Source organism: Pagrus pagrus, assembly GCF_965226575.1.
Source record: "Pagrus pagrus genome assembly, chromosome: 3".
NCBI lineage: Eukaryota > Metazoa > Chordata > Actinopteri > Spariformes > Sparidae > Pagrus > Pagrus pagrus.
Genome location: NC_140187.1, coordinates 18,256,944 through 18,279,641, shown reverse-complemented (window position 1 = coordinate 18,279,641; position 22,698 = coordinate 18,256,944). Strand labels below are relative to the sequence as shown.

Sequence of the window (22,698 nt, the reverse complement as noted above, 5' to 3'; positions counted from 1 at the left end):
CTTCTCCAGCTCCTATTGTTTGTTTGATCAATCACATTTTTACACATTTTGTTCATCAAATGGAGTTTAAATTCCGCAAGTACAGTGTACATGCGTTTGCATAAAAAATAATGCATTATAAGTATCATACCTTGTCCATTTAGGTATCACTATACTATATATCTATAGTTATATGTGTGTATGTGTGTGGCCTTTGTCAAGGCGCAGCACTCAGACACTTGTCGGCTTCAAGCTTTTATGATCTTGACAGTGCAAAGTGTAATCATTTTAGAACACGTGTCAGAGGATTGGGTGTTTTTTTCTCACACCTGTCCTCGCTGTGTGGATAAGATCAACTGTTAGGGCCAAAGGTTAAGCCACAGTCGCAGCAGCAGCAGCAACACAGTCCTGTCTACTATCAGCCAAGAGTGAAGCATGCCTCCTCTGACACAGCTGGACTCAATCATCCAGTCAAATCATCCTCCACTTCACACACACACACACACACACTGCTCTCCTACATACAGTATCCATACATATGCCCACACGTCTACAGTCTGTGTCAAGTAGAAGTACTTTTGTTTTCCTTGACCGGCCTGTTTGTGTCATTGTGCCTCACCTCCCATGTAACTGTAACTAAAAAAACTTATATACTTATAAATAGTAATAATAATAATAATCAGGTCCCCAAAGCAGCGCAGGTGTGTCTGTTTTTGTTGATCATTTGTACAATAACCAAAAATAAGACATCGTCCAAACTGTCAAAATGACAGTGTAAGGTACTGCATGCCCACCGTATATTTTGAATGTTGCACAGCTGTTTATGCAAATGCAGGAGTCAGGATTGTAGACCAATTAAAGGCACAGTATGTTCTTCCTGTCGCTGTCTCTCAATCGACAGACGTAGTTTTTTGGAAACTGTCTTCATTGTTCAACCACCAGTTTCCATTAAAATCTATCCGATTTGTCTCAGGCAGAAATGTTCACAGACAAGGTCATGATTTAAAGTTTCTTTCACGTTTCATTTAGCGACTTTCGCCGACTTCCTTCCTCACTCTCTGACAAATCACAGGATGTTTTCCCAGAAGTTATAGCAACATGTGACCTCTGTTACTTTAAGAAAATTGTGAATTCCTCTGGGTTTGAACATTGTCGGAGACATTTGAGATAATGTAAGTACACAACTAACCATAGAATTAAGTCTTATCGTTTTTAGACATTGCAAAGTGACATACTTTTATAAAAAATACTTGTAAAATAGCTCTAAATTACAACAGTAATCACTGTTATAGAGTGTTTGGCCAGTTTCTGGTCAGCTTTAATGCTGAAATGTTACATATTATATCTTTAAAGGTATTGTGCTGTCATTTACTTTATTTGATGAACAGATGACCAGGGATTCTTTTGTTTTTATTTTATATTACTACATCATTTATGGTACATGGCTTCACTCTACTTTCTGTGGTAGTCCAACAATCTTTTCACACCTGAGCTGGAGATTTGTGAACATCTGTATTTTGCTTTGTTTCTCCATTTGAGCAGGCCAGCAACAACACTTTCACCCTGTAGATCATTTCAACTTAAAAATACGATTCAAAATCTGAACATGTGAGGAATGCTGTCCTGCTGTTTCCATTTGCCGGAATCAGAGCTGGGGTTAGAATTCATACATGTTGGTGTAGATCCATGTCTGAGATCTGCTGCCAGATCACAGCTGGGTTAATGTCCCATTTCCAGACTCAACTAAGCTCGCCTGCTCGCCCGAGGTGCTTGATTTTGGGAGCGGCAGCGCTTAATTTCATGCCCAGCGTGAGTCATGTACCAATGTGTAAGTGGTGGTTTCTGTGCTGACGATCCCTCTTTTTTAACCATCTAAATGGGTCAAGGATACGGGTGAGATTTTGATCTGATGACTTTCGATGGGCTTCTTTATTCACTTTTCCCTGAATTTCCTAAGATTTGTGTTTTCTGCCTTTGTACTTCGTCAGTGGCTTTTTCTTTATTTTTAAAACCCTCACTTTCATTAAAATATATGATGCAGAACAATTAAATCCAGTAAAAGTAAATGATTGACTCTATAATAGCTATTTTGTAACTTTAAAGTGTAGCTTTGTAATTCTATAATGTTTCTAACATTCCAGCGAACACCGACAACGTCAGTAACACTGTTGTACCTTTGCTATTTTTTGCTAATAAGCTATTGTCTTGGATAAATTACATGGTTTTTAATCTGACATCAACCTCCACATTGATGCTGATGCAACCCACATGCTTCTGTGTAATGCAGAGCTGCCATATTTATCCATAATGGATGCAGTTTAAAACATAATGAAGCATAAAGCTTCACTCAAAGCCTTCTTCTATAAAGTTAAGTGCTAAATTACAGTAGTGCATTAAATTTGTTTTGTCCACCACTCAACAGTCTTTAACGTCTTTAATGAACTGCATCCTCACCATCATGCCAGAACCAGCTGACCTTTGAGGACGTCATAAAGATCTTCACTGTAACTCCCTTACAGTGCATAAACATAATGGAGTTTTTGTTGTTTACTTCTGCACTGTAATCAAACAAGGCACTGTGATTAGCAGCAGGGCTGGGTCTTACAGTCGGGTTATAAATAGTGAAGTGTTTAGAGTCGCTTGGCATACACATCCCTGCGGTCTGGATACACATTGAAGGAAAGAGTGAAAGTTGCTTTGCAAAAACAGATTTAAACTAAGCAAAAAACAGTTGAGTTTTAGTAAACAACATTAACGAAAGTAAATATGAAAATACTGCTTCTCTCGAAAAACAATACACAAACGTGGGACGTAATTTCTACTGAGGATGAGGGAGACAAGCTCTTCGTTTTTCCAAATCCAAGTCCAGTTCTTATATTGTAGTTTCAGTTATATTCCCTCACATGAATCTTTCCAAACAATATCCTTTGTCCAGCAGTGGTGAGTTATTTGTGGACTTTAATTTGCCCTGGGTTTTGCCTCTCAGGCCACATGCAGACTCGTCCAACGATCTGATGAACCCGAGTTGTAACTCTGCCTGAGAGAAAGCCTGCAGGCACGACTCAGGTAAAAAAAAAAAAAAAAAAACAAGACACTCCTATGAACTTTTTTAAACTTTGATTAAAAAATATATATGTATATATAATTGAACATCAATCAAATATTAAATATTATACATACAATATTTATCTATCTTAAGAAATGAGGTCAGCATGTTAATGTTTTATCAATCTGCCATTCATTTAGAAAGCATAGATATTATAAATATACTTAAATTAATTTTTTCCTTTTCCTTCCGTCACCCACTTCTGAAACCAAATGCATAATCCCTTCACAAACACCCTCTACATATGCACAAACACTGTACACGCAACAGCTTCAGCCGCAAGTGCATGCAGGGAGGGAGACTCACTTGAACTGCTGGTGTTCCCTTGAGCTGCGTATCTTGGAGGAGAACCTCTCGGCCAGTTTGTCTAAGCTGCGGGAGTATTCCAGCTCGATCTCTGCTTTACGGCGGAAGAACTCCTGCAGGTCCTGCAGCAGCTGGATCCGAGACTCAGATTGCTGCTCCAAGCATTTGAACTGCTCCACCAGCTGGTTACGGATCTCTGTTCATCAAAAGAGAAGACAAAATGGTATGAGTCAACTGTTTATACTGCTGTCACAACACTGCATATCTTGCCCTAGTCAAAGATGTCTTCAAAATATCCGGCACCGCATTATTATAAAGTGTATTATGTCATTATTTGCTAGAAAAGAGGATTTTTCTCAGGTATCAATCTTCCTCATACTCATATCAAGCTGGAGGATGCTTTCGGCAGTGACACTTGATGAGACATTTATCAACAGCTAAATTGTTTTCAAACCGTGTAACACTTTACAATAAGGGGCACATTTTGAGTAGTTAATAAGGAAAAAATGAGGGACGAATGAGGAACTAACTGCTAGTTACGCATTAGTTAGTGACTCCTCATTCAATTTTATAGATATATGTATATACTATATAGATTTTATAGTAGCTAATGATTAGTTCATCAAGAAATGAGTGATGAATGAATCAGGAATGAAAGGGAAAAGGAGATGTGTTAACAATGGACAGGTGCTCATGAAGTAATGATTCAGTCCTCAGTAACCACTCAGCGTGAATCATCACTGTACTTGGAGGGACAGAAAAAGGACAACTAATAATAAGATAATGATGAAGTAATGAGGTATAATATAATCATTTATAAGGGACTGCTCGGTCACTACTCCGTATTATGTCTCACTACTTGGGGTGCACAGAAACTAATGTTGAAGTATTTAGTAACGAATGAGTCGTTACTAGCTTTGTGCCATACAAGCTGGTTCAAAGTTAATCAGGAAGCATTCATGAAGAGTCAGTATGGTCGATTCACAGATATGTTCGTGAACTTATCATTACACAATAATTCATTATCATGGGCTCTCCATCCATCATTATCTACTACATAATAAATAATAGGAATTAGGCTATTCATTAACGATTCGTCCCTCACTCATTTCTTAATTAACTAATCATTAACTAATCATTACCTACTCGATAAAATTGGATTAGAAGTTACTATTAAGTAATTAGTTAAAAAAGCTAACTAGCAGTTAGTTCCTCATCTGTTCCTCATAACTACTCAAACTTGTGTGTCCCTTACTGTTTAGTGTTATCTATGGTAGACGAAACAAACAGTCCAACATCTGAAAAGCATTAGAGCACAAAATGCTACAGATGTCAGAGAGCGACCTATTTCTAAACACTTTAACACAAGCAGCAAGGCTACTCAATTAATCATCTGTAATCTTACAGTACCACTAATTTAGTGCACACTATTAATGATCACCCACTGCTTTTATTTCAGTTAATGTAAGCCATTTCATTGCACCTCTTTAGACCAGTAGCAATTATAAAGCCTCTAGCTGAGAGTGAGAATGACCAGTGAGGCTTCATGCCAAGCCAGTGAGATGACCTGTGTGTATGGCCTCTCATAACTGTGTACACTGTGGATCAGACTGATTTAATGAGAAGCTAATGCACTCCCCCGCTTGGAGCGAGACGTAGTGAAACATTTTCTGCTCAAGAGGAACCTGATGCTGCCAGGCAGACTACAGATCCTTCATGCCAGTGGGAACCCACGAGAGAAACTTGATTCCTCTTTGTAGTGCTGTCATCAGCAGCAATGATGCCTCGACTGAGGAACAGAGAAAGGCCTATTTTGCAGAACAAAAACTCAACCTGATGGAAGGAGCTACAGTAAACAGGACGAGTGGTGTCACTTCTCAAGAGGAAGGAAACTTCCTGAATTAATGAGCAACCTTTATTGGAAATCAAAGCATTTATGATTGTCTGATATAAGTTATGCTTTATTGTCTATTTAACACAAAGTGCAGGTCTTGTATGGCAATAGGGTTATGTCATATACATTTTTAAAATAATTTTTGTTGCATTTAATGGAATATAAATTTCTTTATTGAGTCATTTATTTATTTTTGACTTTGGCAGTTACAGTCCTCTGTATTCCTGAGTCACGTCTAGCAGTAGAATCAAAGGTGCTATATGTAAGAATCGCCCACCTTTTGACTTCATACTCCACACAATTAGGATATAACGCATCACCAAAGTTAGCTAACTACGTTTTGAGCTAGTTAGCTCAGTTAGCAGTGCAGCTAGTGATCTAGACAGGGAGCTTGGGAGCACTGAGGGAGTGTTGGTGTTGTTTACACCACCAGCACAGGAGCTTTGCACTGCTGGGAGGAAGACGTTTTCAGGCTAGGGTAGGTGGGGACCCAGCGGGGAATGTTGGCGGGGAGCAAAACATAACATAACTCTTACATATTGCACCTTTTAAATGAAAAATTATTTTAAGATTGCAGCACAGCCAGCAACGGTTTAATCACAGTGTTTGTATCTTTTCAGTTTTCTTTCTTGTGATTTGAAAAAAATCTGGTGGGTGTTCCCTCTGGTTTCTTTAGAAAATGTTTAATGCCTCCATTATAAACAATACAACCCAGGATGAATATACAGTCTATCACATGATGTACTGTTTCAAAGGTACATCATTTATTTGGCCAGCTTTTCAAGATTTACTTCGACTCAAAAACATTTGTGTGTAGGTCAATGGCAAAATGAACTTCACGGCATGTTGTAACACCCTTGAGTTACAACATGACTCCTTGTAAACGATAACCCCACAAACTATGGACAAATGCTGGAGTTTATACATATCTGAGCCATTGCAGTGACACCCTGGCGGGCAGATGAACTGCTGACTGACTGGTGAAACCACAGCAGTGACACAGTGACTGTGTTTCCACGCTGCTGAGGGTGTAATTTGGTCAGCCAAGCCCTCCTCATGGATATATGGAGGCATGGAGAAGCTTGCTATTTGAACTGAAGCAGTGATGTTGTGCGGGCGAGCCTTTTCTCTCCCTGTGATGTCGTGCCGCCTGGCCTCAGCCTCGAGCGGCATGCTTCACTCTGTGGTTAACCATTATCCCAGCCCTCCCCTTCATCCAGGGGCCTCCCTCTCCCTCCCAGCTCTGAGGGCTTAGAGCTCTGTCTTTAGTGGGAGCCCTGAACCGGAGCTAAGGGAGAGACACCACCATTACTGCTTCAGTCTCGTCAGAAACGTCTTGCCTTCACAGACATGTTCCTGTTTGCAATGTTTTTTTTTTCAGTATTTTTTTTTTTCTAAAAAGAGGAGAACCGTGCCAGAGCAGGCGAGCCGAGAGAAATGCCCCAGGAAAATGTGTCACCGATTTGCATGAGTGACAGGGAGGACTTTTGAAAACAAGTCTTTCACAAAGAGAGAACTCTGAACCACCAGCTGCAGCTCTGCAATTTGACAGAGGAGTTTGGAAAAATAGGTCACGCACACCAGAAGTGTGCCCTTCCCTCTGAGAAACCATGAGCAATTGGAGAATTATTCCCTAAGTATTCCCAGATCTTTGAGTGGCTTCATTGGCTGTAGTTTATTCAAAGTTAAAGACCCCTCTGTGGTTCTTTTCAACCTGTGTGGAGTAAGAGTGCTCTGAAAGCCTGCAGTGAAAATGAAAATGACAAACAAGTCGCTTTTATCATTACACTCCTTCTGATTCAAATTCTTCTGATATCTATAATTGTCTCTGATCCGACTCACTGCCAGGTGAAGATACAAAAAAAGCCGGCATTTTGCGTAGATGAAACACTAATTTGACAAACAACAAGCCGTTACTGCTTTCAAGAACATTTCTGGTTCAAACCACCAACAAACGAAGTGCTGTTAAAGCTGTCAAGTCAAGTCAAATTATATTTATATAGTCCAAAATCACAAATGACAATTTGCCTCTGGGAGCTTTACAATCTGTACAACGTGCAACGACCCTCGATTCAGGAAGGCAAACCTTCAATAGAAAAAAAAATTTTTGAACAGAGAAAAAAAGAAGAAGCCTCACAAAGAGCCACAGAGGAGGACAGACACATGCACTGTCAGTGAGCACAAAACCGTACGTACAAATTGGATGATTTTGATCATGTCTGATGAAATGTCTGATGCAAGTAGATTGAGGATGCACAATATGGTAAATACGACAGTCTCCAAATCACGAGAAGCTACAATTGTTTGATAAAGGTAAAATGTGTGACAAAACAGTGTTATAATAAAGTACTACGGTGATGCACAAATGCTCTGGCCTGCATATCTTCTGATGTAAGAAGATGTTTGTTTGGCGCAGACCTCAACAAATGTCACATCATCAGGATTCTTTCAATGAAAATGAACATTGTGATGCAGAAATGATCATTCCCACTAACAAGGAGGACACCGAGCAACAAAGCTCTTCTTCCTTCAACCTCACCCACCAGCTCAAACCTCTCCACCTCTCTGACATGTATGTAACAAGGCTTTGAACCCACACATTTCCATGTTAACATGCTAAACATGTGTGCCCTACTTTCAGTCTATCCGCTCTGGCTTTCTTAGTTTCAAAACAAAACAAATAGCTTTACAGCTAAAATATGAGCGACCATTGACAGAGCACTGATTTATTATTAAAGGGGCACTGTGTAGTTTCTGAGAAGAAATTCAAACTCAGAATTTTTATATTCACAATATTAATGAGATAATTATACAAACTCAGAAATGTGTTTTTTTCCATAACTGAATAAACAAGCTGTCTTCATATAAACAAAGTAAAACAGTATGAAACTGTGTTGTCCTTTAAGGTCAGTTTGTTTCATTCAGTTTATTCAGTCATGAAAACAAGAGTTTGTTCATTTACATTGTTTAGGTATAAATATCAGACTTAAAATTTCTTCCCCAAATCTAAATAGTTTACCTTTTATGAATATGTAACACAACTGATTCAAAGTGAACAAGTTGAACCTTTAATATAGTTGCTTGATTAAGCATGCAGCTATTATTTGTGGCAGACCCGCTGTGTGTTGCCTCAATGTCTTTCTATTTAGAGATGGAGCCATCTGCTTCTTTTTTTGAGAGAGGAGGCGGGGGCTGTCTTCACACAAAAAGGCTGACAGAGAAAGGGGAGGGGGTGCGACTGGAGCAGCTGAAACATGGTCAAACCCTGGTCGGATCATACATGTGAGGAGGGCCAAGATCCTTTGTTTTCTGTAGGGTCATTTTATCCTTTAAAGCTTTATAACAGCCTATAATTGGAAGAAAACGTGACCGACAGCACAATTAAATTAAATTTCCGCTTGTCTAATTGAGCTTAATGTGGACCTTTTGTTACCAGTTCAGTTAGAAGGAATGAATAACAGCTTCTCTGTGCTGTGAAAACATTGTTTTACTCACACCTCTCATACAAATACAAACTGCTTCTGAGCTGTTTAATACATCAACTTTAATTATAAAGTCCAAAACATTTCCCTCTAAATCTCCCAATAATGGTTTTACAAAAGCAGAAATAAATCCCAAAAGCTGCAATCATCCAAAAACATCCCCAATCAGTGTCTTTCTGAAACACTAAACTAATGATGGAGGAGGATTATTACACTGCTCACATCTAAAGCTTTTTTTCTTTTGAACTGGAGTTGTCTGCAGACAACTGGGATTTACAGTCCACATGAATTAACATGCAGACTGTTCATAACAACAGTTCATTAAGTTCAAAGTATGTTTCCATGTGTGCATATTCATTTATTTTCATGCATAGAGTGTGACTGTAGTGTGAGCAAAACACACATCGGTTGTAGATGTCCAGCTTCTCTGATACTGTCTGAGGTCAACAGTCATGTTTTCATGTTCTGCAGCTTCATTCCTGCTGCTCCGTGAATTACTGTACATGTTACATGTAGACACATTTTAGGAGCGGACGGTATATATTCACAACAGACACTTTACATTACTGACCTAGAGTACATTTATCATCGTTATAAGAGTCCAACCACTTCCAGTGGACACCTGCTCAACAATACGATTCCTCCTGCACCGCTGAGGGACAGGAATTGAAAGCGCAGCAACCACTTGACTCCTCACCGCACAGGAAAACCTCTGGAAACAATGGGAGGATGTAGGAGATCCCTGAACTTTGACCCTCACAGACGAAAGCCTTGTATTAGCAGCACAGTATGGTATTTGGCTGGCATAAAAAATACATTTGGACTACAGTTTGACAGAAAATATCAATTTTCACACATGCTCCTGTCAAGCTCATTATCAGATGAGCGCATTAGCATACGGATGTATCAGGAGAACTAATAAGAGGACGTATACGCTAGACGTAAATGTTTTTTTTTAGACTTTACATTTTTTGGGTTCACAGAGCAAACGCAGCACAGCTGGTTGAGACTTCCTCTGTCTCAGCCAGCTGACTTCCTGTTGGCCCCCTACACAAGTCTGGCATGAAAATAATGCTTTTCTGCAATACTTTTCAAATGTTATTGGACATACAGTATATGGATGAAATTATGTTTTCAGAATATCTCAGATGCTCAGAAAACTGTATTTATTATTTTACCATTATGTATGTAATGAATGATTGTGTTAAAAAGTCATTCTAGGCCAGCTTGCATCACATAACCCGCAATACTGATTGTGGCCGGAAACCAATATATAGGTTGAATATGAAAGCAGCTTATTATGACCCATATCTACATTTGTTGTTCGGCAGTTACCTCTGGCATCTGTCGTAATTATTACAGCTGCAAAGGAGGAAGTAAGGAGAGGTTGTATAAAGAGTACAAAGTCCGTATAGGGAGGAGGCCCAGGACGGACAGTCAGGAGTCCACTGTTCATGTCCAGTGTGAGACCAAAAGTCAACAGTGAGTTATTTTAACTTATGAAGCAACATCAGCTACATAAGGTAACGTAGGTTACTAAGGTAACGTTGGTGCATACATTTTAACCTAAACCACAGTGCTTTCCTCAACCTAACAAAGTTGTTTTCCGGCCTAAAACTGACGACAAAGTTGCAGTACGTGTGTCACTGGTTCGCCGCAACGGCCATGTTGTTCTGGCAATGATAATATATGTTGTTTTGAGAGATGCTGACAATCGACCTATTCAGTCATTTAGATACGAGGATGTGTTGTTACAAACATCGACTCACAGCCCAGCACTGTTCCTCCAGTCTCTGTTTGTGTGTGAAGTGGCTACTTCTTGCTCTTCCATTGGATAGAGAAGTAGCTGTCTTGAGTCTACTGTTTAGTTTAATAAGTCGGTCATTTTAAATGAACAAAGACTAAACAAAGACAAGGATTCTGACCAGTGGAAGAGCTCAGGGCCAGCACTGTTATGTGTCCAAACCAACTCTCATGTATTTTGAAGGCCTTTACATGAGGATCAAATCAGGGGCAGTGAGTGTTTGGATGATGCTCATGATGATTGGTGGACATCAGAGGAATGGATAATGCTGCAGGTGCAGTTTGAGGGGTTTCTGCGGATGTTTTCATACTTTGCCCCCCACTTGTCATGGTTGGGACTGGTAGTATGGTGTTTTTGTTGTTTTGTGTTTGGATGGCATTGTGTTTGGACAGGCATGTGTGTTTCAGGAGGTGCTCTGCGGAGGTTGGGCGTGGTTTTTTCCTGATTCCCGGAGCTGCTGTCTTTCATGTACCTGCAGCGCGTTTGGAGTAATCAACGCCAGCTCTTATACCCTGGTCTCCACTCTACCTGCTGCCAGATTATTTCGTCTCTCAGACGTGGAACATGGTCACAGTCACCTCAGTGTTTTTGTTTCTTGAGCTTATGTCCTCGTGCTTAGGTCTCCTGATTAATTTGTTTTCTCCTCCACTCTTCCAGAGATTGCTACCAGCCGTCACCAGCTCCGTGCCAAACTACCACCCAGCCTCCAGCACCTCTGCCACCAAGCTCTCTTTCTTCTGAGGATCCTCGGTGCCAAAATCACCACGCGCTTCAGCCAGAGCCCCAAGCCTACCCCTCAGCTATCCTGCTCCAGTCTGAGCTTCATCCCACAACCATCTACCTGTGCAAGTTAAATAAATCCCTTAAATCCACTCCTGTCTGATTGTCTGCTTTTGGGTCCTGCGACTACGTAACACCAACGACAACACCACTGTTAAAATCCACTATTACTCGAACTGAATACAGCTTGTTTTCTTTGTGAAGGACAAAACTACAAACATTTAACAACCGCATTTATAATCTACATGAGGTGAGTGTTGCTCAAACATGTTGGGTGAAGTTTCTCTTACAATATTTGTAATGTTGGCGCTGTGAGCCCAGTGCAAAAAGGTCAAACTGATCCATCCTACAAAGGACTGTTATCAGACTCTGGTGTATGCCTAGCACTACTGTATACAGACACATTTACAGGCCATAAACAAGACGTTACTTATTATCCTTATAAAAATAAAACCTGTGCCTCCTCCTGAAGTCACTTCAGGACACCAGTGGTGATGCACTGGTGCAGCATTTTACTGCAAGTTTGCTGTTTAAGAGGGCCACGTGACGTCTTGACGCAATGAAGTCGAGATCAATTTGGAGCACAGAGGATGAGAGGGATTTTCTGCAGAGCGTCCTGACGGCAGCAGGGGATGCCGGGCTGCACGGGGCAGCAGGCGGCAGAGATGGATCACTGCACTGCAGGACAGTAAAGCTAAAATATCACCTCGCTTATAGCAGGGTTCAACGATATATGTGCCTTCTTTACAGCTGTGTTTAGCATACATTTAAATGTTTCAATGAATCAATAAGAAGCATAGATTTGACTTTTTTATATAGTGCTGCAGTGAGTGTGGAGGACAGAGCTATGTGTCTCTGTGTAATGGGGATAAATTATAAATCATAACCAGCCTGAGAAAGTATTGAACACTTTGAAAATAATGTCCTCGGGCGTTCACATCACCATGGGGTAGCGAAGACACACACAGTATGTAGACACACACACACACACACACACACACACACCAGACAAAAGCCACTCCGAGCCAAATTTCACTAACCTAATCCCCAACCCGGCTCTGCAGTATCTGAGCTCGACACTGCAGAGCCAAATTCACACGAAAAACAGACACAACCCTTATCCAGACCTTAATTCACTCTCTCTGTCCCTCGCACTCAGTCTCATAATACAAGTTCCAGTCGTTGAGCTAATCCCTCATTTCTCTGTTCTGTTTTTCATTTTTTTATTAATCCCCTAATGATTAATGCAATTTTGGATTGACGAGGACGTGCTCCTGATGTCAGGTTCCTCTCTGTCTGTCTCTATCTTCCCTCATTAGCCCAGACTGCTGCAGCACATGTACTCAAAGATAAGACAACAGGAGCTGAGACCAATCAATGGCTGGAGCAGAGGTGAGCTGATGGAGCGTCCGACAGCAAGATGTCAGCTGTCACTCTGTCTCCAGGTCGTCCCTCACTCTTAATCCTCCCTCCTAATTATCTGCTGGTTTATCCGATTTTCCCCTGGATGTCAAACTAAAAATCAATCCTGGCTGTAGAAATGTTCATCACATGAGCTCGTCTTGTGCTTATATAAGCCTTAAACCGTGCTGCTCTGAAGGAAAATGCCTAACTACCGATGACAATAAAATAAATATTGACAATCGAGGAAAATCATTCCAGACTGCCTCTCCGCTCTCTGACATCGATTTCCTCTCTGGTGCCTGTATCGTCACCACGTCAGTTGCGCGTTACACGAGTCTGATGCTTCGGGGAAGCCCGAGCGCGAGCTACAACCGGAAACACGCCCTTCCAGGGCTTCGCTGTCCATCATCGCTGCATCCAGGATCCAGAGAGGTGTCTCCATGGCAACACGGGCGTGCACCAGTCCCTGGGGAAGGTGCAGCTTATTGGAGGAGAGGTGGAGTCTGGTGGCAGACTTGAGTGAGGAGGCACGTGTTGATGTATGCACTGAGACATGATAGGAATGTGTCTATAAGGCTGTGCAGCAGCCCAATTTGACTATTTCTTTCTGAACACTGATTGCATCAAGTCAAAATTAAACCCTCCCACCACATATGGCAATTAGAAACGCACTGGTAGCTCTAAATGACTTAATTCATCCAACAACATTTAGCTTTGTACAAAACTCGAGTGTGTGAGCCGCTGAAACAGCAGCTACACCGACTCAAGATCAACACAAGGACAGCCCTTCACTGGCTCAAAGTAGGTGAAACTGAGAGTGGAGTTCAGTTAAAAAAAGACTGAGAGATAAACAGAGGACAGACAGGTCTTTAGTATATCCTCTGGTGAGTCATAACAAAAGGAAACATTTATTTTCTGCAGGTTTCAGGTTAAAGTTCAGTTATTTTGGTGCACATTCTAGAGAAGCCAAATTAACTGTTTCTGAAGTTATGAGGAAAAAATGCAAAACTAAGCACAGTTTCAGGTTCTCTTTGAGAGGATTAGCACCAAAAAACTGAATCCCTCTGAAAAACAAAACAATTTCAAGACATCAACAAGGGCTTTAAGGGAAATGTGACAAACACGTTTCACTATTTTCTCACAATTTACAGAACACACAATCAGATAATAGAGCAAATGTAACAACACGCCACACTTTTGTGCTCCTAATAACGAATGAACACGCTGTGCCACTTCTGCTTCTATTTCCACCACCAGCAGCGGCTGAGAGGGACTTGTGGGCTGCAAATAGGTGCACTCTTTAATCATCTAAGTCTGCAGTGGGACGAGCACTTCACTGGTACATAATAACGTTAATCTAACAGGTCCCAAGCCTACACTGTGAGAACTTAACTAATTACTTCCTCAAATAGAGACTTTTTCAAACTCTCGCTGCGGAGATATTTTTGCACAACTGCCCTCTTTCCTCCGTTTCTAAGGTTACTGTTTCTCAGCGGTGAAGTTTGTTTTTTAATGTCTTTTTTTTTCTTGTATCAACTGTGGTTGCATCCTGACACAGACATCTCAACATCTGTTGCGTAATAAAGCAGAGTAATGGCCTCATTTCCTGGGGATTTCGATTTCTCAATTTTATAACGGTTTTTCCATTTAAATTTTCTTTGAAATAATGTGGACAACTGAACTGCCTTCACTCATCTCTGGTACATTATCTGGCTTCAGCTCTCAGTGAATGTTTAAAGATACAAACAAAGAAACAGTTTTAGATTGTGGCATTTTGAAAAAAAACAACAAATAGTCTGAATCCATTGAGACTCAAGCTAAAGTACAGTTTACACAGAGCCCACTGACACCGTTCACTTATATAATACCAGGTTATAAAGTACAATCACGGCTCAAGCCAACATATGTACATAATTAAGAAAACATTTAAACAGTTTGATGGAAATTCTTTTACATTTGTTGGATAATTATATTTTTTTATTCTAGTTAAGCAAATGTGTTTTTTTCATTAAAAAAAAACATCAGTTTGTCCAATCTTTTTTCATTTTGTAGGCTCTTTCAAAAATACATTTGTTTCATGTTCGGCATGTCTGATCAGTCACTCTCGACCTGAATTAAATTTAAGTGTAGCAGCTCTGTAACTAGATTTGAGCCCCCCAGCAAACAGCAGTGCATTACTGGACTTGTAATACAATCCTGGTGTAGAAAGCTGCACTCCTCCAGACAGTGCCGATTAAAATTCTTTCAACACAGACAACTGAATGAAACGAGAAGTGAAACTGTGTACTGACTGGCACCAAGTAGCGAGGAAACTGTTTTCCCGTTTAATGGACCTTTGTCTAGCTCATCAATGCCAGCACACAAACTAAAACAAAAAAAACATTCTGAGTCTGTGTTAAGTGATAATCTACGCCTGGTGGATCACTCATCGTCTCATGAAAGGCCGATTATCTCTTGAATACTTGTGAAATGGACAGAACAAACTCTCAATTTATCAAGTGGCAGCTGCATTCATCGCACTGTTAATAGAGACGAGAGCCGAGTCAGCTAAGTTGAGAGAACTCGGATGCAAAACTATGATCTGTGATGGCTCAGTCTGACGTGAATGTATATTGTTTATTGAGGGTTGCAGCCACAAGTGGATCTCACTTGGTGAAGGACACAAAGTGTGTTAGATTCTGTATGTGGCGGGCAGCACTGTACTAATACACTGACCTGTCGATTGTTATGTTGCCATGAGAAATTCATATTTTGTCAAACTTCTACAATGTTCATTCCTTCAACGTATCATAAGGTACAAACATGTTTAAAGGAGTAGTTTGAGATATTAGCAAACAGGCTTATTCCCTTGAGACTCAAAAATCAACTTTCTTACAAAGTTGACCTTTGAGTGTGAAACTATCAGCAGCAGCAGCCAGCTATGTTAGCTCAGCATAAAGAGTGGAAATAGGAGAAACAGAAAGCAGAAATAGTCCAGCACATAATCGCCTGTAAAACAGAACATTTAAGTTTTCACACTTTGTTTTTTGTGTGGTTTAAATAACATGTTGTATTAAAACCATTTTTACACAAAATTAGCACGAATGTGCAGGTTCTCTGACATGGATAAAACGGCTAAATATAAGCAATTGAGTCATTTCCAATTTCCAATCATCGAGTTTGTCTTTTGTTTTATTTTTGTTTGCCATCAAAAACACGCCAGAAAGCAGGAAATAGTTATAAGCAGCCAGTTACAATGTTATGGAGGTCTTTTACTTCAGTCGCTCTTCCAAACTAAAGCGAACTAACAAAAAACTATCTCTGCACCAACGTCCAGAATGTCAACCCACAAATAAATGCCGATTGTACCCTTTTCCACTGAAAACAGAGGCCAGATGTGCTTGAGCGTTTTTAGTCCAGTGTGAAAGAGGCTTTAGCCAAAGAGCCTCTGCCCGTAGGCGGTTTTTGTTACCTTAGGATAGAGCCATGCTAGCTGCTTCCACCTGTTTCTTGTCTTTATGATAAGCTAAGCTAACCAGCTGCTGGAAGTAAGTTCATACATACGCACATGGGAGTGGTGCCAATCTACTTCTCTAAGTCTCGGTAATTAAGTGAATAAGCAATTTTGTCCAAAATGTCTTTTTCTATTAAGACATTACTGTCAGCTCAATTAATACACTAAATTCATGCAATCTAAGAGCATCTTGAGCTTCCTGTTTGTTTGGCTACTCGCTGCCACACCACACAAACAAACCGACTCCGAATGAAGCCAGGAATTTATTGGCCGGCAAGAATAAACAAGCTGTCCCACCGAAGATTATTCTGCCTAAATAGCTTGTAGGTGATTTTGTCTTTGCTCTCTCTCAGTCAGCAGCAGGTTTGCCAAACAAGCTGGCAGCTGGAGGATCTTCAGCCGGTGAATCAGTGCGACCATTTCTGAGACTCTCAGCCTGTCGGTTTCTGCACGGCCAGCTTCATGCCGCCCAGCAGGGTGTTAATAACTAACTAACCAACTCACACCATGATGGTAACGAGACACATCAACAGCGTCAACTGTGCAACACATTGAGCACCAGTAATAACCCGAGTTGACACCACTAGTCGTAGGTATTTCAGAGTGCAACGAGACCACAGGCTGTTTCAGTCATCCTCACTGTTGCTTTACTAAAGAAAAGAAAAAAAGGAAAAAAAAGAGCACAAATGAAGTGTGAACCACTTTCAACATTTATCTCCCTCAGCAGAGCTGTCTGTAGCCTGCAGCAACAACAAACAGAGACACACCTCGCGTCACGCATCATTTTCATCAGCCTTTAACCAAACCGACAACGCTTTTTGGGGTCATTATAAAGATCATCATATTACACAAGACACAATATACTTTCACTTTCATAAGTGCGCTCTGTGACCACGTTAGGCATAGGTTGATCAGTATGGTAAGCTGAGGGTTGACATGTGCAAAGAATATAAGAATATAAAGTGATATCACCTAATTTGACATGAAACGGTGTGTGATCATATATACAAACTGTAATTGCACAAAATAGGAGAAATAGTTCAGGTAGATCCCCGTGACGGTCCTTCAGGTTTTTGTCATGTCTGATGGGGAGCGTCCTTTTCAGAATCAGTGTTTGTGCGTGTGGTTGACATTAATTTGCACATCTGGAGGACACAGAGAATTTCCATGAGCACTTGCCTGCATTTATTTCCCCACTCAAAGCAGTTACTAGCCTGGACGAAAGAACAAGGAAAAAAGCAAATGAAGTCTTGTGTCATTTTCATCACATCAAAACTGTGCCTCCTCTCAAACACAATTCATGTATATGTCCGTCCGTCTATCTGCATGCCTGTCATTGTGAGTGGTTGTATTGGTGTCAGTGTGGGCAATGACCGAGTTAGACAATGGCTTCATCTAGGATGTGACTACCATCGAGCTCTGTTGTGTCTAAAGGGCATAAGAAAGTCACATATGTGGCTTTGAACAGAAGCTATTAGACAACGCCAAGAACTTCTATCTGAAAAGCATCAGAGGAGAAATACTATTACTAATGGGCAGTGTATGAACAGAAAATGAGGGATGGAAAAAAATGTGTGCTGCACTCCAAGTACAATGAATCAGAAATTCATTGCAGAGGGTGATTCAGGGAACACGGCCAAGAGAACAGGCAACCTGCTGTCCGTTCTGTCAAAGAACAGCACAGCAAAAAGATGCAACCACAAGACCAATTCAATAAAACTGAGCTGGGCTGAGGACAATGGAGTCTATCCTGGGTGCACCCATGTCTTGACATTTACAAATGTCATTTAAAGGAGACATTTCAGGTTCATAATCTTATTTTGGGTTACTATTAGAATAGGTTTAGATGCTTTAATGCTCCAAAGGAGGAGTGCAGAAGTTGGGCTTTTAAACTTTCGAGACCTTTTACATGCACAAGAACCTTTTATAACACACAGGAGGAAAGGACAATGCCAGAAAAAGCATAATAGATCTCCTTTAAGAGCTCAGGTTTGGTTTCAAAGCTTTGTCCTTTACATGTGCTGTATCACCACCACCTCTCTCTACTGCTACTGCTGTGTCTCATCCCCTTGTCCTCCGCTTCAGGTGTAGCTAGTGGATGTCCAGGTAACGGGTAACAGATATCTGACCAAGATTTCCTCTTCCGTGCCCCGATCATTGTTAACAGTCCGATTAGGAACTTGAGATGCGAGAATGGAGCTGGAGTTTAGAGACTCTTAATTTATCTGCACTTGCAGATACATTCTTAAAAAGCGAATAAAAAGCTAAATCACTGTCAGTCGATAGCCGACTGGTTTCCAGATTAAATTTCGGGCGGTTCGTTTTCACTTCCTTTGCTCTCCACTGTTTATCTGCATGCAACCAAAGCCCTCTCAAATGTGATTGGTCAATACTGCTCTGACTGCAAATGGATACCACAATGCTTCCAACACCAAAATCTTGTCCCTTGCCTAGTTTCTGCATTCATATCTGATATCTGTTCATGGAGATTACTCGTCCACTGTTACGCCAGCTTGTTCACTTCTGATCACCAGACTTGAAAAACATCCAGGCTGAAAGACTGAAGTTTCAGTTCATCCCTAATGTGAAGCCATATTTCAGACTCTAACCTCGGATGTAAATGTCAAACAGCTGCTGATGGTTGAGCCCGAGAGCAACACTTCACGAGCTGCCTGTAAAACTGGCACACAGGAGGAGGCCGAGCTGCAGTCCAGCAACCGCACGGTGGTTAGCTACAAAATAGAGTCCAAGCTCCTCAGCCAGTCTCTCTCTGTTCAGTGTGCGACCTCTCTCTATTCACATGCTAATGTCGGATCTGCCAGCTGAACAGCTTGAATAAAGTGAACACCATCTCCCAAGGTCCTTCAGAGACCCCGGCTTTGGCGGCCAGCCCCGAGGGTCGTCAAGAATTCATGAATGGCCGTGGGTTCAGATTTTAGCAGAGTGGTGTGTTACACTGTCACAGAGGAATTAGATGCTCTATTATGTCGTGTTTTCACACCCGCAGCCACTGAGCTCAAGCAAAATTTTGTGAATATACCGGCCGCATCTCTTCTTTGTCGTTAAACTACTGCTGAAACCAAGTGATTTTTATATTAGCCCTCATACATAATAAAACAACCCCCGTGATCTTGTTATGACCCAATCAATGACCCGCTGATGATTTGGCCCCTTCTGCCATGTACACATTAACCGTAAAGCAATAACTCAGAGCAAGACAGGTGCAATTTCCAATCTGAATTTCATTACGGTTCGCTCGCTGCCTGCTTCGACTCATAACATTCCCATTGTTGTTGTGTGGTGGTGGATCCTAAGGAGCAGAGCTCTCTGCGTGTCTGTAGGCAATGCAACACACCAGCTGTGAATGAGAAACAAGCAGCATTCTCCATAAATTAACATCCATCCTCCTCCTCACACAGTTCAAGGGCCCCGGCTAATGCAAAGAGGAGCAGACAAGGCCTGGCTCTGTGAAACGAGAGCAATCCTCTCATGACATGCTCAGATCTAAGCTGAATAATTGATGCCTGAATTAGCAAAAAAATGGCCTGGAGTAAAGAGGAAAGCAGCAAAATAGGATGGGAATCCTGAATGGCCACACATGCCATAAGGCACCACAGAGATTATAGAAGCAGCAGATGATGTCTCGTAGGTAAAAATCAGTCGGATCGGCAGCTGATACACTTCCATATCATAGAAGAGTGAGTCTGAAGATCTTCCCTACAGATCCAGCTGCTCACACTGTGAGCATCCAAAGGTCTGACTGGTACATGACTCCAGGGATGATCAGCTGGAGCCCCTGAGGCGTAACATTAGCGAAACCACTGACAGTGAGAGTGCTAGTAATGGGTCCAGCTCCTTGAAAATGAACCCTAGATACCACTTAAAAATTCATCTTGTAACCAGTCTGTTCTGTTTGTGCAAACTGTCACTTTAAAGGTTAACACCACCAACTTTTACACATTAAAGTGTGTTTACAGGGGAGAACTGCAGCTTATGTAAAACAAAAGTAGTACGAAGCATTTCGTGGCTCCAGAGGAAGCTGCATGAATTCTGATAACTCCAGTGATGTCACTCAGTGGCTAAGTTGCATTGTGGGTAATGTAGATGTCCAGCATTCCACTCCTATAAGGCCCCGTGTCCACCAGCGTCTTTAATCAGAACGCTCTCTCAACTTTTTAGAAAGGCACTTGGGTCGTCAACATTGCTCTTTTTCACGCAACCAATCATAAATCTGATCGGGTACTTGTAGCGTTAGCGCATGTCAATCAAAACCAACACGCAGCATTTTGTTTCTCACCATCATAGCGGCAAGGGCCTTTACACTGTTGGACAGTTGAAAAACAAATGATCAAAATCGATACAGCAGAACCAGAGATATCGCCTTTTTTAATTCCACTTATTCTTCTTCCTTTCAAAACCTGCTGCCTACATTACCCACAATGCAACTTAGCCACTGGGTGACATCACCTGAGGAAATTTGTCAGATTACATGCAGCTTCCTCTGAAGCCACAAAAGGCTTTATACTACTTTTTTCATATATGCAGCAGTACTCACCAAGATCTGTAAACACACCTTAATGTGTAAAATTGGTGGAATTGACCTTTAAAAGTCCTGTCATTGGTTGGATGGCCCGTATTTCTTAGAATATATGTCCAATTCTCTTGTGTGTTTGTTTTTCACAATGCTTAAATGCTTTTCATACAGACTTTACTGGTAAAATTGGATAAAGCGGGATTTAAAGGTACAAGTCTAAACCTGTAAACTACACATACAGTCATGTTGACCCCATGTCTAACACCCTGACACATACTCAGTGTAGAGTAATAATAAGATGGCTATAGAGTCTGTGGGAAAGCAGTCAGTAGTATTTTCTCCATGTTGCCAGGTGAGAGCAGTGCCAGGAAACAGCCAATCACTGACAATGAATCAAAGGCTCCAAGGTGAGCAGCGTGTGATCAGGGTGTGTGGACTGAAGCTGAAGCCACCTTGACATCACAAGCACTGAAAACGGAAAATGAGTATGTGACTGATGCAAATATTCCTCCAGCGCATTAAATCTATTCCCAGATATCTGATGAAGGCACAGGCCCCAGAATGCGAAAGAATGAGGAGCAGTAGTACAGACAGTCCTCCATCCATCCTACACTGGCTCAACAATTCACCCAGCAACAAAGCTGCAGGACCAGGATCCTGTGGTCACACTGTGACAAACCACACACATCCCTCTGGACACTGAAAGAAACCTTTGCAGACGAGAGAGACTAGAATAAAAAAAGAAAATCCTGCAAATGAAACCTCGCACTTTGATGCTCTTGTCATTGGGCTGACTGTCACGGTTTACCTGTCATACAACCGGTGGCTCTGTCAGTGCTCCCTGTTTTAACACACGATAACAGGCGGATTGCATCAAAACACACAAATCACAATGAGGAAAGCAAAAAAAACCACACGCAGGCTGATAAAGACCGAGGCTCCGGGTCAGCCGGAGTCAGCCTCTGCAGAGACAATGCACACAGAGCGGACACACACACCGCACTCACACCGCACCTTTCACTTGGGTCTCATAGTCCGCTATGATCTCCTTATCCTTCTTGAATCTGGTGGATGACATCGTTCCTCAGGTTTTGGGAGGAGGTCGAGGTCTCTCTCGGGTCTTTAGGTGATGATCCCCCGACTTGTAACGCCGCTGCTCCGCGTTCCTCGCCTTCCTTTCTCCGCTGGTCTGCGCGCACTGAGGAGAATAAAACCTCGGGTGTGTGTGTGTGTTATTAATCCTGCAGCCCGACACTTCAGATGAACCTGGTCGCGGGGAAAGCAGTGCAGAAATAACACCAGCGTTGCATTATTTTTTTCTTTTTCTCTTCTTTTTTTTTTTCTGGCAGAGGAGCGTAGTCCTCCTCCTCCTCCTCCTGCTGCTGCTGCTGCTGGCACCAGTCAAGTCACAAAAAAAAAGCCTTCAACACAAAAGAACACAAGCGAGCAGCGAGCTCCAAACTATAACAACGACATGATGAAGGAGCAGCCGAGTCCTCCCTGTGTGCCCTCTGTGTCCGAGAAGCGAGCAGACATGCGTACGAGGAGGAGCGAGGCAGCAGACACCGTCCCCACTGTGACAAAGTGCGCTGCAGGGAGACAGGAATTTAAAAGATCGTCACGTGAGCCTCCTCATATTGTCAAGCAGCAGCAGCACCCCCCTCACACACACACACACACACACACGCACAGAGAGAGAGATAGAGAGACTTCAGAGGACGTTCATAATTCATTTCCTGCAAACTTACCATAACCACTTCTTGTCTAACCAGCTCTAACCATGCCTCTGACCTTACCTCAAACTTTATTTATAAGTGATGGGGATTGTGTTTCTCTCCCCAAGTGGGTGACAGGTCCCCCATAATGTGGCTGTGTAACCCAGTTGTGGCTGGTGGAATTCAAGTACCAGCACACTT

At 41.7% G+C, this 22,698-nt stretch overlaps 1 protein-coding gene across 2 annotated transcripts in view; it reads right to left on the bottom strand.

The window, feature by feature from the left end:
* The window catches only part of srgap3 (SLIT-ROBO Rho GTPase activating protein 3), a 69,955-nt gene extending 47,579 nt beyond the window's left edge, over window positions 1–22,376 (bottom strand). The window contains exons 1-2 of one of the 2 annotated variants that reach the window (XM_084348137.1): window positions 21,797–22,376; window positions 3,392–3,587 (exon numbers count right to left, since the gene is read on the bottom strand). In XM_084348137.1, the coding sequence (XP_084204263.1) occupies window positions 3,392–3,587; window positions 21,797–21,860 (260 nt within the window). In that variant the 5' untranslated portion in view covers window positions 21,861–22,376. The remainder of the gene's footprint in view (window positions 1–3,391; window positions 3,588–21,796) is intronic. The other variant, XM_084348138.1, reaches the window with a different exon arrangement.
* Window positions 22,377–22,698: the final 322 nt, after the last annotated feature.